The 18,008-nt window shown below is 35.1% G+C and overlaps 1 protein-coding gene across 4 annotated transcripts in view; it reads right to left on the reverse strand.

The window, feature by feature from the left end:
• Window positions 1–18,008, reverse strand: part of KNL1 (kinetochore scaffold 1) — a 67,786-nt gene that overhangs the window by 38,234 nt on the left and 11,544 nt on the right. For all 4 annotated transcript variants that reach the window (XM_027066954.2, XM_027066957.2, XM_027066958.2 and 1 more), the window contains 4 exons: window positions 15,889–15,950; window positions 5,298–5,347; window positions 4,323–4,356; window positions 2,961–2,998 (listed from right to left, as the gene is read on the reverse strand). In XM_027066954.2, coding sequence (XP_026922755.1) covers window positions 2,961–2,998; window positions 4,323–4,356; window positions 5,298–5,347; window positions 15,889–15,950 — 184 coding nt within the window. The remainder of the gene's footprint in view (window positions 1–2,960; window positions 2,999–4,322; window positions 4,357–5,297; window positions 5,348–15,888; window positions 15,951–18,008) is intronic.

An 18,008-nucleotide genomic window follows, 5' to 3' on the forward strand; every position in this document is an offset into this window, starting at 1 on the left:
CACGGTCCCAGGGTCATGGGATTCAGCCCCATATCAAGCACTGCAGGGAGCCTGCCTGAGATTCTCTCTTTCTCTCTGTCCCTCTCCCTGACTCACGCGCATTCTCTCTCATAAAAAAATAAAATAAAATAAATGAAATGTTAGATAAAGATTTTGAAGCATCTTTTATTTTATGTTAAAGAATCTAAACATTTTTTTTTAATGTTTATTTATTTTTGAGAGACAGAGCATGATCAGGGGAGAGGCAAAGAGAGAGACACAGAATCCAAAGCAGGCTCCAGGCTCTGAGCTGTCAGCACAGCCCAACGTAGGGCTCGAACTCACAAACCCCGAGATCATGACCTGAGCTGAAGTCGGACACTTAACCAACTGAGCCACCCAGGTGCCTCTACGTTAAAGGATCTAGATGCTTCCATGATGAGATGTGCGTTTTATAAAAAATAACTCCAGAGAAGAAGAAAGTAGATTTAAGAGAAGATGAACCAATGAGGAGCTGCTACAATATTGCAGATATAAAGAGGATGAAAATTTATGTTTGGGTAAGAGAAAATGAGAATGAAAATAAGAGATTAGACTCAAGACTTTTTGAATTGAAATATAAAGATTTAGGTCACAAATGGACTTTTGAAATAGGAAGGGATTGAAGACGCTATATAAAACAGGAAATACATTTTATAATACTTAAATTTAAAGGCAAATCTTTAGACCATTTTTTTATGTTTTTATTTAAATTCCAGTCAGCCAAGTGGTTAACATACAGTGTAATATTAGTTTCGGGTGTACAATATAGTGATTCAACACTTCCATACAACACTGGTACACATCACAAAAATCTTTAGAACATTTTAAAGTGTTTATAGCAGGGCACCTGGATGGCTCTATCAGACATTAAGCATCCAACTTCAACTCAGGTCATGATTTCAGTTTGTGAGTTCGAGCCCCACATCGGGCTCTGTAATAACATAACACCTCAGAGCCTGGAGCCTGCTTCAGATTCTTTGTCTCCCTCTCTCTCTGCCCTTCCCCTGTTCATTCTCTGTCTCTCAAAAATAAATAAACATTAAAAAAAGTTTTAAAGAGTTTATGGCAACCCTGATTGAATATGATGAAGTAATTATAGGCTTTTTTATTAAAAAAATTTTTTTTTAACATTTTATTCATTTTTGAAAGACAGAGTGTGATTGGGGTCGGCGCACAGAGAGAGACAGACACAGAATCTGAAGCAGGCTCCAGACTCTGAGCTATCACACAGAACCCGAAGTGGTGCTCAAACTCACAGACTGCGAGTTCATGACCTGAGCTGAAGTTGAATGCTCAACTGACTGAGCCACCCAGGTGCCCCATTATAGGTTTTTTGTTCAAAGTTTTACTTATATATCAAGCTTTCATTCATTTATCCAACAAATATTTACTCAGAACCCATTATATGCCTCAAAACTCAACTACCTACCAAGGCACAAAGAATAAACAAAATTTCTGGACTCAGAGTTCCTAGTTTAATAAGACAGCCAGAAGTAAATACCTGAAATACAATGTGTAAATTCTACAAAAGACTAAGACATAAAAGGTATGGTATGATAGTACAAGACAGAGTGATTCCTTGGTTTTGTCAGAGAAGGCTCCATTTAACCCAGTACTACTTAGTGTGTGGTGCCAATCTGTGAACTGCCTGTTACCAATTCATGATGAAATAAGGAGCTTGCAACCAATGTAAATCATGTGATATTTCCTTCATCAAGAAAGTTTTACTAAGAAAAAAAATGTCACCTAACTCAACAGTAGCTTACTGCCAGAGTTGATTTACATTATAGTGCAAGTTCCTTTTCTGTCATGGACTGTAACACTTTGTGGACTGGCTATTTTTTTTTTTTAAGATTTTATTTTTAAGTAATCCCTAAACCCACTATGGGGATCAAACTCACAATCCTGAGATCAAGAGTTGCATACTCCACTGACTGACCCAGCCAGGCACAATGGACTGGCTATTTTGAATAGGACTGAAATTAAGCTAAGTGAAAAACTAAGTTAAGTGAAAAATGAGGAGACCGATAGGCAATTTGGAATAGGAAGGTCTCTTCAGATAAAAGAAACAGCATTTATAAATGGATACAGGCAGAAAAAAAGTCAACATGGAGAACTATAAATACTTTTTCATGGGCTAGAACAAAGTATGTCTACAAAGGGCAGGAGATAAGATTGGAGAAGTTGGGGCACCTGGGTGGCTCAGTTGGCTAAGTGTCTGACTTCAGCTCATGCCATAATCTCATGGTTTATGAGTTTGAGCCTCATGTCGAGCCCCACGTCAGGCTCCACGCTGACAGTGTGGAACCTGCTTGGAATTCTCTCTCCTTCTCTCTCTCTGCCCCTCCCAACTCACACTTTCTCTCTCTCTCTCTCTCTCTCTCTCTCTCTCTCAAGAATTAAAAAAAAAAAAAACTTAAAAAAAAAAAAAGATTGGAGAAGACCAGCCAAATTACAAAGGGCTAAGCCTATGCCAAAGAAGTGGGTTTTATCCTATAAGCAAAAAAAGTGTCATTGAACAATTTTAAGTCAGTGGGTAATATCAGATTTAGAAATATATAAAATGGTTCATAAGGATAAGAAACTAAGTACAATAGTACCCCACAAAAGAATAATGATTTGCAGGTAACAGATTTGCAGGACATTTAGGATAAAGAATAGAGTGAAACCAAGTGGATATGGGGAATGAGGAAAAGTTCAAAAATGACTCAACTCCTGACTGGAGTGAATGACTGAGTGTGAATCCAAAAATAGAGAAAACAAGAGGAACAGCAAGTCTGGCAGAAATAACAGAAGTTTGCAAAATATCAAAGTGAAGATTTTGTGTAAAGAACAGAGTTCTCTTATTTTTTTCCCACAGTTCTTTTACACATTATTTTGTCAGAAATTTGGATAAAGAGAAAGGTATATGGTAAGAAAAGTATTGTGGTCATACTCACCAGTAATCTCACAGTAGTTATCTTCTGGATTCTTGTTCCTAAAAATTAAAAAGTATTTTCAAAATCTATACCCCAAACAATTACCAAGTATCACAACAGTTAGAAAGGGTAGGGAAGGTCTAAGGATTTCATAGGGTGACTGGCAGAAAAATACAAAGACAGCCTTTAAAAAGACTCCTCTGACGGAAAAAATTACAAGGCAATTAAAGGACCCTTTTCAGATTGGTCTTAAGGCCTTGTTAATTTCAAGGATACTATAAAAATATGCTTAATATATGCCGCTGTTTTTTTCAAAAAAACAACCTATAAAGCGACTCATTTTCTAGAAATTCATCCTGAAAACCAAACAAAAAAAAGGTAAAACAACCCAAATGTCCATCAATAGGCAGCTGACTAAATGCTGATGCAGACATACAACAAATTATAAAAGATTGAGGTATATCTATATATAACAACATGGAAAGTGTTACAAGACATACTATTAAATGTTCTCATTTTTGTCTTAAAAAAAAAACTAAAGATACACATCACTTGGAAATACATTTAAATTTCTGCAAGGACATCCAAAATTATCAACAGTGGTTAACTGTGAAAAGCCTAAGCTTTTCTGCATCAGTATATAAGAAGAATCTTTTTTTCCAGCTCAACAGTAGTCAATTACACGGAAAATTTGTGATTTATTTAACCAATCCCTTACTGATGGATCTTGAGGATCTTTCACGTCTTTTGCTATTACATAAATGCTGCAGTGAATAATCTTACATGTTTATCATTTCAAACATTTACAAATATCTTGATGAAATAAATTCCCAGGCATGAAATTGCTGAGTCAAAGGACATGTATATTTAAAATTTTGAATGATACTGCCAGCTGCCTTCTTCAATTTAACATCCACTAACAATGAGTGACTTTTTACCTATATTCTCAGATGATTAGATGAAAAATTATATCTCATTAACAGTCTTTGTATTTCTCTTATGATGAATGACAATAAACATCTTTTCATTTGTGTAAGAGCTATTGGTATTTATTTTTCTCTATATTATGATAAGAAAGACTAATTTAATGAAAAAATCTGAAAACTTGGTATTGTCTTGTATTAGCTGTTATATTTAAGAATTTATATGTGAAAGCAGAGTGTTTCATCACTCTGTTAAAAAGATAAGCTGGACAATGCACACACTTATGAGAGAAAGCAATATATTAAATTCTGCAAAGAATCTGTTTTCTGAATTAACCTTAAGTATTCCACAAAAGGGACACAAAAATAAAAACAAAAAAAATTTAATTTAAAAAACACTGCATTTAACAGGGATAAAGAGCTTTTAAAATATAATGTGAATCACATTTTCTTTACTTACTGTATAAATAGAACATTTTCTCCTGCATCTGTGTCTAAAAATAAAATAAAAATTAAATTTGTTCAAGGATACACTGATAAAACATTAGAAAAATTAATAGCAATTAAAAAAAAAGAAATTACTAAATACCCACCTTACTTTCTGCCTCTCATGTCTCAAGTTACACTTATTTTAAAATAAATTTTAAAAAATATATTTTTATTTATTTATTTAAAAAAAATTTTTTTTCAACGTTTTTTATTTATTTTTGGGACAGAGAGAGACAGAGCATGAATGGGGGAGGGGCAGAGAGAGAGAGGGAGACACAGAATCGGAAACAGGCTCCAGGCTCCGAGCCATCAGCCCAGAGCCTGACGCGGGGCTCGAACCGCGAGATCGTGACCTGGCTGAAGTCGGACGCTTAACCGACTGCGCCACCCAGGCGCCCTTATTTTTATTTATTTTTGAGAGAGAGACAGAACACGAGCAGGGGAGGAACAGTGAGAGAGGGAGACACAGAATCCAAAGCAAGTTCCAGGCTCTGAGCTGTCAGCACAGAGCCCGATGTGGGGCTCAAACTCACTGTGAGTTCATGACCTGAGCTGAAGTCGGATGCTTAACCGACTGAGCCACCCAGGTGCCCCGCAAGTTATACCTTTTAAGCAGTGAGATAGACAGTAAGTTTATTAAGTTTTATCAATTACCTGGTTAAATGGCAACAGTGAAATTTTAAAGTTCATTTATTTTGAGAGAGAGCATGTACATGCACAGGTGCACACAAGCAGGAGAGAGGCAGAGAGAGGGAGAGAGAGAATCCTAAGCAGGCTCCATGTTCAGCACAGAGCCCAACTTGGGGCTCGATACCATGACTGTGAGATCATGACCTGAACTGAAACCAAGAGTTGGACACTCAAAAAACTGAGCCACCCACGTGCCCCAGCCACAGGAAAATTTTATAGAAAACAGATTTAGCAGAGATTGCAATAACATATTTACCTGTAATTTCTGACTTTACTATTTTCATATGAGACTCTGTCTGGAATACTCTAGAAAAGAAAATAAAGATTAGTGAAAATCTGTAATTTTTAATTAGAACCCTATGGTGCTAACTTATAGTCTTGACATAGGTAAAGATAACTGATTTCAGCTTCCTCTTTGCTATATTATATACTATTAATTTTTCAAAAGTCAAAATTCACTTACATTAAAATCTGTTATGGTTTTTTAATGAACTCTGACAAAAATCATTATTTTATCCCTTTTAATAACCTAAAATATTCATTTTATTCAACAGAGCATTTATTATGCACTCACTATATACTTGATGCTATATACTAGAGTCTGATAGATGATCCTTGACCTCAATGAGTTTTCACTGTAAGTAGAGAGCTGGAACAGTGATTATCAACATTACTTTACTGAACTTTTTATTTTATTTTATATTTTTTACATTTATTTATTTTTGATAGAGAGAGACAGAGCACAAGTGGGGGAGGGGCAGAGAAAGAAGGAGACAGAATCCGAAGCAGGCTCCAGGCTCCGAGCTGTCAGTACAGAGCCCGACGCATGGCTCCAACTCACAAACTGCGAGATCATGACCTGAGCCAAAGTCAGACGCTTAACTGACTGAGCCACCCAGGTGCCCCTACCAAACTTTTTTTATTAACAGTTCCGATAAGATAGCATGGACTCCAGAGGAAGGGACCTCTTTTCATTGGGAGGATTAAGCTTCTGAATAAGCAGCATTGATATCTGCCTTGAATAATCTGGCTAGTTCATTTTTATTTTAATATGAAGTATCATTCATTACTGATAAGCTCTTTTTGTTGTTGTTGGAGAGACAGAGAGCGTGTGTACCCCAAGAACCTCTTCTTTAAAATTTCAAAAGTTTAAATTACAAAAAGCAGTGAACATCTGCATGCATACAGTGTGACAAGCCCTCTGCTATGTTGTTTATATGCATTTTAATGATTATAACAATTACCATGTTGTTTTATAGATGTAGATACTAAAGGTCATAAAAGTTAAGTAACCCCCAAAGTCATAGAACTAGTAAGTGGCAGAGCCAAAATGCAAACCCAAATCTGACTTCAAAACCTGAGCTTATAACTACCAAGCTATCCTAGAAACAATTTTTCTTCAAATGATTTACAATAGAAATAGAAGCCTTTTTATTCAATATGACCAGGATCAGTAGTTGGCCAATTAATTTAAAAAAAAAAAAAAGCCTTTTAAAATAAGGAATCATAACTGATCCATACACACCTTACACATTAAAAAATTTTAAACATAAGTGGACTTTAATTTGCAAATCTCCGAATGTCAATCTGAGGACTTTACTTTGAGTGGATCTATAGGTTCAATTTTAGTGTATTTATCAAGAGGAATAAACAAAGAAACTTTCAAGTAATATGAACACAGAATCCTTCTAAATTTTCATGAAAGATTTCCCTATGGTTGTCTCAGCCATACCAAATTTGAAAGTACTTTTAAAAATAAATTCACCTTTATCAACTTTTTCCCTAGCTGTTCATTACAACTTTCACAGAAATAACGATCTTTGTCTTTGAATTCATTTTCATCAGTTTATCTAATATTAAATTAAGTTATACAATTACAACAACTTCAAGCAGATGAACAAGACAAATACTTCTTGGAAAGCCTACCAATCAAGTCTCAGGAACTGAAGTTTATGGACAGGAAAGGTCAGTGATATCTATACTGTAGATATCAGTATATTTTACAAGGGGGATGGAGAATATAGGTTATTCTAATAATTTAGTGAGGTGGGAGTTATTAAGAGAGTTTTTACTATGCTTGTTTCTACATCTAAAATCTTGTAATTCTTTTTCAATTAATCTTTCAACAAAGAATACTTTCTTGAAACACTATTTATACATTGTTTAATAGTATTTAAATTGACACTGCGTTAACATACATTACCTTATTTTGGCCATGCAGTAACACTAACAGATATGTGAGGACTATTATTTCCATCCTAAAAAAGTAGGAAACTGATGTTCTTTAAGAGACTTGCTAGGGACTATGTAGTAATAAGCAAGAACTTGTTCCAGGTTTTTTGGTTTAGAACCTCAAATTCCTTTTAACATCCCAGAGCCATTGCAGGAAAGTATGTATAATGAGTAGATTATAACCAAGGAAAGGAAAGGGTGGGCTAGGTTTAACAGTAACAGGGAAAGGTAATCAGAAGCAGTGGAAAAAGCAGGAGACTAGGAATCAGAAGACCTATATTATAGCTGTTGGCTCTGTCACTACCTATGTTACCTTAGGAAAGTTATATCACTTCTCTGGCTTCAATCTTCTCACTAAAACGTGAAGAGTTTGGACTATTACTGTCTCTCTAACATTACTTCTAATTTCACTTTTTTTTTTTTTAAAGTAAACTTTCCCCCCAGTGTGGGGTTTGAATTCACAACCCCAAGATTAAGAGTCGCATACGCTACCAACTAAGCCAGTCAAGAGCTCCAGATTACTTCTAACTTTAACATTCTATCATCCTTAACACATATTTAAGTAAAAAATGCTGTTATTTTCTCCTGGACAGATAGTAAAAGAATCCTATCTCAGTTACCCCTGTTTCCAAAGTTCCCTGTTAATTCTACGAACATGTTTTTTATTAGCCAAACTCACTATAAAACAAATAAAATAAACAGAATAAGCAACAAATCTAAAAAACAAGGAAAACAGGAAGAGAACCATTATAACAATCAGACCTAAAAAATATAGTCTAATCCCACAAATAATAAGGGTAACTAGAGGAAAAAGAAAATACCAGCAATGTGAAAAATGTAAGAAGACATAATAATATGATTAAGAACGGTCTGATGAAAAATAGTCAAGAGTCTGAGCCCTACCTGTTTGTATGTGTGTGTATGTATGTGTGTACTTTCTTTATCCATTCATCTATTGATATACACTTAGGATGCTTCCATATATCTTTTCTATTATATATATACATTTTTTTTCAAATTTTGACTTGAATTCTAGTTAACATATAGTGTACTATTGGTTTCAGTAGAATTTAGTGATTCATCACTTACATATTAACACCCAGTACTCACTGTAACAAGTACCCTCCTTAATACCCACTACCTGTTTAGCCCATCCCCAACCCAACTCCCTCCATCAACCCTTAGTTTGTTCTCTACTGTTAAGAGTCAGTTAAGGTCTGCTCCCCGCCCCAGTTTTTCCCTTCCCATATGTTCATGTTTTGTTTCCTAAATTCCACATATATGGTATTTGTCTTTCACGGACTTATTTTACTTAGCATAATACACTCTAGCTCCATCCAGATCATTGCAAATGGCAAGATTTCATTCTTTTTGATGGCTAATTAATATTCCATTGTACATATGTGCCACATCTTCTTTATCCATTCATCAGTCAAAGGACACTTGGGCTCTTTCCATAGTTTGGCTATTGTTGATAATGCTGCTATAAACATCAAGGTGCATGTAGCCCTTCGAATCTGTATTTTTGTATCCTTGGGTAAATAACCTGCAACTGCTGGATCATAGGGTAGTTCTATTTTTAACTTTTTGAGAAACCTCCACAGTGTGTTCCAGAGTATGAGCCCTACCTCATAATAGGTATGGAAACTTGAGCAAGTTACTCAAGCTAAGCCTCAGTTTCCTTATTCATAAAATGAGATGATTGTTAGGATTCAATGAGTAATACTGAGGCTCAGTTGGATGGGTGACAAACTCTTGATTTCGGCTCAGATCATGACCTCATGGTTCATGGGATTGAGTCCTGCGTCTGAGTGTGCAGCCTGCTTAGGATTCTCTCTGTCCCTCTCTCTGCCCCTCCTCTGCTCATGCGCGTGTGCACTCTCTCTCCCTCAAAATAAATAAACTTGAAAAAAAAAAACAACAGAAATAGACAAGACTGCTTAACTCAGGCTCTAACTAAAACCCATTGTGCTTATTTATTATTGCACTTTTTAAGACACTGACGAAGGTGCTTTGCAATGACCTGGAACTTTCCAAGATACCAAACAAAAAAAGCCCTGATAGCAAGGTAATGCCTAGAAGACGACACCCCAGTGTCCCCTTTTCTGCCCATGATCATAGGCTGAACACACACCAATCCCCACCCATGATCACGTGCTGTTTGCCTTCTTTCATGTACTGCTGAATCCCTCCCTATAAAACTCTCGGTGTCTATCCTGTGGGTGGAGAGGTCAGTTGTTAAGGCTGGAGCTTGCCACTTTCCCTGACTGTCAGCACTTGAAATAAATTTCTCCCTTTCTCTTTTCCAAACCCTTGTCTCTTGAGTTACTGGCTTCTCTTGTGATGAGTTTATCCAAGTTTGTTGGGCAACACCATTGGCAAACTTAGCCAGGAGCTATGCTTTCAACCTGTCTAGTCCCCTTGGGATCACCTGGGATGGAGACCAGTGCACCAGGGCTCATTCATTTGTTTCCTCAGTTAGCAACTGTGATAGATTGTTTGGTAATAGAATGGCCTAGAAACAATGACCAATTCAATAGTGAGGAGAACTTATAGCATCCAGATTGTGTTCTTCAAATGCTATTCCTACCAAAAGCAGTTGGGCTCACTCCTTGAAGAAATGGCTGATTCCAGGTCTAAGTCAGGTAATACATGAAATGAACATCAACAGCTTGGTATATTATAAAGCAAAGAAGCTATCAAAGATTATTGGGGTTATGTCAAAAGGTCAGAAACCAATCTGAAGAGATTTCCACTTGTCAAAGGCAGAATAATTGGAGTATTAATAAAACATATTAAATATGCTTTTAAGTTCATGATTTAGATAACTTATTTAAGTAAAGATATCAGGGAAAAAATTCTTATTATAAACTTTGAAGGATACTAGGAAACCAACTCATTATACTGAAACTAGTAAACAGACCCCTACTCCAAGAATTTAATCTGCCTTTCCTATATGAACCATAACGGAGAGACAGAATGAGAATATTATCAGTTAAACTTTAAGGAAATAATGGATCTAGGTAATGATCATCAACAGCTGTTAACATCATAAAAAAGAGAGATAACTGAATATTAAGTGCTGTCTGATGCAAGCACAAGAATTCTTGTCCAAAACATCAAATTTAAGTTAAAACTTTCTAGATAGAGTAACCAATTGGTAAGAATTCTGGAGAAATGTATTATACAATATTATCCCATGTAGATATAATCAGCAAAATCCAGAATGTGGGATACTTTGTTCGTTCGTTCCTTCCTTCATTTTTGAGAGAGAGAGAGAGTAGAGCAGAGGGACAGAGGGAAAGAGAATCCCAAGCTGGCTCCAGCATGGAGCTCTACAGAGGCTCGAACTCACCAACAGTGACATTACAACCTGAGCCAAAATCAAGAGTCAGACTGGGCCACCCAGGCGCCCCAAATGGGACACACTATTTAAAAAATAAATTATAAGAGAGGTGCCTGGGTGGCTCAGTCAGTTAAGCATCCGACTTGGGCTTAGGTCATGATCTCACAGTTCATGGGTTCGAGGCCCCCCCCCCTCCCCCGCCGCCCATCGGGCTCTGTGCTGACAGCTCAGAGTCTGGAGCCTGCCTTGGATTCTCTGACTCCCTCTCTCTCTCTGTCCCTCCCCCACTCGCACTCTGAATCTCTCTCTGTCAAAAACAAACATTAAAAAAATGTTTTAAATAAATTATAAGGAAAAAAAGGAAGAGGGAACCTACAGACGACAAGATTTAAGACAGATATCAACCAAATGAAATATGTTAAGTGTGTACGGATAATGAATCATGCCCATTATCTAAGGAGAAGAAAACTGAGACAAAGAAGTGTGAACACTGGCCAGATGTTTGCTGATATTATAGCTGTGATATCACAGCTTTTAAAAGATGTGATAATAGGGGTGCCTGGGTGGCTCAGTCAGTTAAGCATCTGACTCTTGATACTGGCTCAGGTCATGGTCTCAGTTGTGAGACTGAGCCCCTCATTGGACTCCACCACTGAAAGCACAGAGCTTGCTTGGGATTCTCTCTCTGCCCCTTTCCTGCTTGCTCATACTCTCAAAAGTAAATAAATAAGCATCAGGGAAAAAAAAAAAAAAAAAAGATGTTTGGGTGCCTGGGTGGCTCCATTGGATAAGCATCTGACTTCAGCTCAGGTCATGATCTCATGATTTATGAGTCTGAGCCCCGCATCGGGCTCTGTGCTGACAGCTCAGAGTCTGGAGCCTGCTTCGGATTCTGTGTCTCCGTCTCTCTCTGATCCTTCCCTGCTTGCACTCTGTTTCTCTCTCAAAAATAAATAAACATTTTTAAAAAATTATAAATAAATAAAAATAAAAGATGTGATAATAGTATTATGAACTATTCATAATAGTATTACAAATATATTTTTAAAATATTCTGTACCTTTTAAAGTTATATAACTAATGAAATATCTAGGATTCACATGAGAATAATTCAGTGGGAGGGGAAAGGGAAAGTATGGGTATAGTAAAAGAAAAGTGGCCATAGTGGACAACTGTTGTAACTGCTAAATGGACATCTATGTTTTCATACCACTTTTTCTACTTTTGTGTATGCTATAAATTTTCAATCATTAAAATGGAGGAAAAAAAGGAAAAAACTTGGAAGCTTTTTTTTTAACTTCCCAATGACTTATTTTTTATACCTCCACTTCCTTTATACATGTCTATGTAACCCAGACATTTGTACTATCTCTCAAAGGTCTCTGCATATTTTAATTATTGTTTCTAATTATGGAATAAAAGGCTTTATTCAATGCTTTAGAGATGAGGATGGAAATAAACATTAGGAATAAGAAAGTAGTATATGCAGAGACTATTTTAAAAATTATGAGAATACCATGTATAACTTTAAACCTACACATTTGAAAAAAACTCAGTGATTGTCTAGGAAAATAAAAATGAACAAAATTGGCACTCCTGAGTGACTCAGTTAAGTGTCTGACTATGGCTCAGGTCAGGATCTCATGGTTGGTGAGTTTGAGCCCCGCATCAAGCTCTCTGTCAGTGCAGAGCCTGCTTCAGATCCTCTGTCTTCCTCTCTTACTGCCTCTCTCCCCCTCACAAATAAACTTTGAAAAAAAAAATTAAGTTAAAAAATTTTTTTGATTAAAAAAAAATGAACAAAATTAGCTGAAGAACCAGCAGAAAACTAGATAGCAAATGATGGAAAACATTTGGAATAAGAAAGCAGCTTATAGATACAGAGACTATTTTTAAACAATTATGTGAATATCATGTATAACTTTAAATCTATATATTTTTAAAAAACCAATGATTTTGGGGGTTCTGGGTGGCTCAGATGGTTAAGTGTCCAACTCTTGATATGAGCCAAAATCAAGAGTTGGACGCTTAACCGACTAAGCCACCCAGACACCCTTGATCTCAGCATCTTCATCTCAGAATCATGAGCTCAAGTCCCACAATGGGCTCCACGTTGGGCATGGAGCCTACTTAAAAAAAGTTTTTTTTCTTTAATTCAATCTACAACCTAAAGATATAAATTGGAAAATATCCAATTTAGGAAATTATCTATGGACAAATAAAAGGAAAAGAAGAAAATTTTGAAGTTATCCATTACATTAAGTTTCACAGCAAAAAAGTATTAGTACTAAATAAGGTTACTATCATATAATAAAAGGAAAATTAATAATAAAAACTAACAACGAATAATCCAAATTACACGTAAAGGAAAAAAAATACCAGAAGCAAAAAATCAAAGAAATACAAAGAAGAAAATGCAAAAATATATTTAGACATCTTGAAATCCAAATGTTAGACTGTCACATATTAGGTAGACAAAGTGTAAGTTGTAAACCAATGAAATATACTTAATAAAGCATATTTAGTAAACATATGGAGATATGCAAGTGGCATAATGGCAAAATGTGATATGAAATAGCAAAATAATTCTTTCTTCTTCCATTTTTCTGTAAATTTTTCTTAATTATGGTTGTTCCTTGATCTTTCTCTTTTTAACCTATGTAATATCTATAAGGAAAGCTTCTGAAGATAGGTTGAAAAAATTACTTATGAAGTAGGAAAGACACATACTTCAGCAAACACAAAATTTAAAGTGTTCAATCACACAAAAACTTTAAAATATTTTCTTAAAAAAAATATTTTCTTCAATATTGCCTAAGTAGACAAGGGAAAAAAAAAGAAACATTTCAAAATGAGAAAAAAATGAAGACAATATAGAAAAAATAATAGCAAACAAACTACAAATTAAAATAACTAGGAGATAACATTATAACCAATCAAGTCAGCTGGAAATAAGTGCTAAAATCTAATGTTTACAATGTATTATGAAAAAAATGTACTTCCTGGCAGTATTAAAACCAATAACAAAAATGTAATATAGGCTACACAACTGCTTCTTACTTTAAGGCCAGCAATTCTACTGCGGGAAATATAATCCCAGGGAAGAAATTCGAAAGCAAAAAGGTAATTTACACAAAATAATTTAACAAGCACAAGGAACAATCAAATGTCCAGCAGAAAGTTGAACCTGTTTATTTTTACATTAATAAGAAAACACCTAAAGAAAACATGTAAAAGCAAAGTCAGTGTGAAATAAATAGGAGAAAACCTTGGCCATATCTATTCAAGGAGTATACAGACAGAAGCATCCAACACTTTGCAATGGATGTGTGCAATGGATCCATTGCAATGGATTTGCAATGTGTCTACTGTGGAGATGGATTAATTACATTTCAGAGCCTGGAGCCATTAAACATTCAGAATCATTTAAATAACTAATACCTCAAATTCCATAATCAGCAAGCCATATTTACAATTTATTTTTTTAGGTAGAATGTCTATAAGGAAAGTACTTACTACTCAAGGATTGTTCTGATTCATCTGTTTCTCATGATTGTTTTTAGTAGCAGCATTCTATTTAAACACAAATTTCTAGTGAATCTGTTTAGTAAGCCCACCTCTAAGAGATCAACCTATTTTTTGGTAGAGACAAAAACAACATGGAATCTGCAAAGCCATGGGCAAGATCCAGGAAGACAGTGGCAACTTCACCAAGGAATATACTTCTCAGGGAAGTCTACTGCCAGACAACAGTTAGTCTTCTCTGATTATACCAAATCTTACTATATTTTTTCTTTTTTGCAAAAGTCAACACATATGAAATACTGACAACTCATGTATATCCAAGAAGATGTTAACTGATAAATGGATAATAGAGTAATAGAAAAAAGTTATGAAACAATTAAAATTACTATCAATCAACAACAAAAAAGACAGTATCTATTTGGAACTACCCAGCAACCAAAAGAGGTCACATACAGAATACCATTCATTGCTCATACGTGATGAAACTATACACAAAAGTAAACCAGGTAAATGAAAATAAAATATAGCAGAGTCAAAAATCTTATTAATCAGTCCAGGTAGAATTTGGGTCAAAAAATAATAAACGAAGCAAAGATGATTTCATTAATGCTGGAAAGTACAATTCTGAATGAAGATATAACAATGATGACTATGTATCAAAGAACATATAGAATCAACATTCATAATGGAAAACTATTAGAAATATAAAGAGAGCTAGAGTAAGACACACTATCAACAAGAGACTAATTTACCTCTCTCTTATAATTCATGACAGATTAAAGTGATTAAAACAGGATTATACAAGTTCCAAATAACATAAGGTAGAAGGTGGATATGGTTGATATATATTAAACTCTACACTCTAAAGTACAAAATACATCTATCTTCTTTTTAAGTACTTATGGTTCATCTATAAAAATTAATCATATATAAACTCACAGAAATTTTTCAATAAAAATCAAAATAATACAGATCAACATTTTTGCAATATAACTAAAAAGTAATGACAAAATGCTCTTACCACCTGGCTATTTTTAAATTCTCTATTAACTTTTGAATCAATGAAGAAATACAAATATACTACTGAACATCACAAAAATAATCATGAAAACATTACATCTAAGCATTACATTAAATTAATAAATTATTTTGGGGAGAAGTAACATCTTTATGATGTTGAATCTTTTTATTCAGGAACTTGTTATATTTTCATTTGCACAATTCTTTAGTATCCTTCAACAATGGTTTATTCTTTATATGCTTTTATTATTAAACACATAGCCACAAAATATAATACAATGGGAAAAAAGACATTTATCTTCTATCTAGTTATCTTTTATATATAAGAAATATATTAATTTTCATATATTAATTTTGTATCCTGCTTATTGTTTGTAGAGGTATTTCAATTGATATTGTTAGATTTTCCTAATATACAAGCATTTAATCTGCAAAAGGTAATAGATTTACCCGCATCTTTCCAATTTTTATAACTGCACTTTCTCTATATTTGGTTAGCACCTTCAATACAATGTTAAATTAACAGTGGTAAGAAATAGTTGTTTCCGACTCTAGAGGTGATCCTTTCAATGTTTTTCAAGCATAATGCTGAATAACAACAGTAACAAAAACATGCTTATGTAATTAAAACCCAGACTATCAAGTCATTTAGTACCAACATATTTGATTTGATGACAAAAAATTATTACCTGTAACATTTTAATTATTTCTCTTTCCAACTTACTTTATAGTATCTGCAAAGCTGACTCGACGGGAGCTTTTCTTATTTCTCAAAGCATTAGAGTCCTAAGGGCAGAGAATATATGGTATAATTCATAATGAAACTACTGTGAATTAGCTCTCCACAGTACTATAGACAGAGACTAAGTCTTATTCTGAGTTAATGTGATATTATCAATTGTGGTAATTATTTACTTCTCTGAAATATCTTAATGCACTTAACAAACAGGAGCATGATTTTCCATGTGAGTGGTAATAAGCATACCGACACAAACAACATATTTAAGGAAGGTGATTATGCTCTCTTTCCTTTTTCTCTCTCCTTTTAAATGAATGATTATTTTGCCATTTAGAAGAAGAAAGACTTGGGGACAAAGCAAGTGATATGTGGTCTGTTATAGTAACCTTACTATCCTATTTTTAGATTTAAGAAAAAATTTTAACTGTGGTAAAATACACATAATAAAATTTACCATCTTAACTTCATTTAAAAATTTAATTTTAGGGGCGCCTGGGTGGCTCATTCGGTTGAGTGACCGACTTCAGCTCGGGTCATGATCTCATGGTTTGTGAGTTCAAGCCCCACATTGGGCTCTGTGCTGACAGCTCAGAACCTGGAGCCTGTTTCTGATTGTGTCTCCCTCTCTCTCTGCCCCTCCCCCACTCATGCTCAATCTCTGTCTCAGAAATAAACATTAAAAAAAATTGTTTTAATTAAAAAATTTTTTTAATTTTAAAAGTGGTAAGAACCCTTAGCTTTAGATCTACCCTCTCAATAAATTTTTTTTTTAACGTTTTTATTTATTGTTGAGACAGAGAGAGACAAAGCATGAACAGGGGAGGGTCAGAGAGAGGGAGACACAGAATCTGAAACAGGCTCCAGGCTCCGAGCTGTCAGCACAGAGCCCGACGCGGGGCTCGAACTCACGGACCGTGAGATCATGACCTGAGCCGAAGTCGGCCGCTCAACCAACTGAGCCACCCAGGCGCCCCTCAATAAATTTTTAAGTGTATAATACAATATTGTTAACTATAGGCACAACATTGTACAGCAGATTTCTAGAACTTGCCTTGTTTTACTGAAACTTCATACCTGTAGTCAGCAACTCTCCATTTTACCCTCCTCTGTGGTCTTGACAACCACTGTTCTGCTTTCTGCTGCTATGAGTTTGACTATTTTAGATGCCTTATATAAGTGGAATCACACAGTATTTGTCAAGGGACTAGTTAATTTCACTTAGCATAATACATCTTAACCAATTTTTTAAAAATGTTTTTATTTGTTTTTGAGAGAGGGAGAGGGAGACACAGAATCTACAGCAGGCTCCAGGCTCTGAGCTGTCAGCACAGAGCCTGATGCAGGGCTCGAACCTGTGAACTACATCTTAACCATTTTAAGTGTACAGTTCAGTAATGTTATGTATACACTCTGTGAAACCAGTCTCCAGAATGCTTTTCATCCTGCAAAACTGCAACTCCATATCCATTAAACAACTCCCTTTTCTCTTGCTCAGTCTCCTAGAAAACATCATTTCACTTACTGTCTCTATGAATTTGATTACTGTAGGTAATTCCTAAGTAGAATCATAAAGCATTTGTCTTTTTGTGATTGATTTATTTCACCTAGCATAATGTCCTCTTTATTGCAATGTGTATCAGAACTTCCTTCTTTTTAAAGGCTAATATTCCACTGATACCACATTTGTTTATCCATTCATCTGTCAGTGGACACTGTCAGTTGCTTCTAACTTTTGGCTACTGTGAATAATGCTGCTATGACAGAGGTATATCTCACTTCAAGACCCTGCTTTCATTTCTTTTGGGTATATACCCAGAAGTGGAATTACTATCATATGGTAATTCTATTCTGATTTTTTGAGGAACCACCATACTGTTTTCCATAGTGGCTACAACATTTTACATTTCCACCAACAGTATACAAGGTTTTCAATTATTCCACATCCTAGCCAGCACCTGTTGTTTTATTTTTTAAATTTTTTTAAGTTTTTTATTTTGAGACAGAGAGAGCACAAGTGGGGGAGGGGCAGAGAGAGAGAATCCCAAGCAGGCTCTGCACTTACAGTGCAGGGGGCTTGAACTCACTAACTGTCAGATCATGACCTG

Source organism: Acinonyx jubatus, chromosome B3 (genome assembly GCF_027475565.1).
Source record: "Acinonyx jubatus isolate Ajub_Pintada_27869175 chromosome B3, VMU_Ajub_asm_v1.0, whole genome shotgun sequence".
NCBI lineage: Eukaryota > Metazoa > Chordata > Mammalia > Carnivora > Felidae > Acinonyx > Acinonyx jubatus.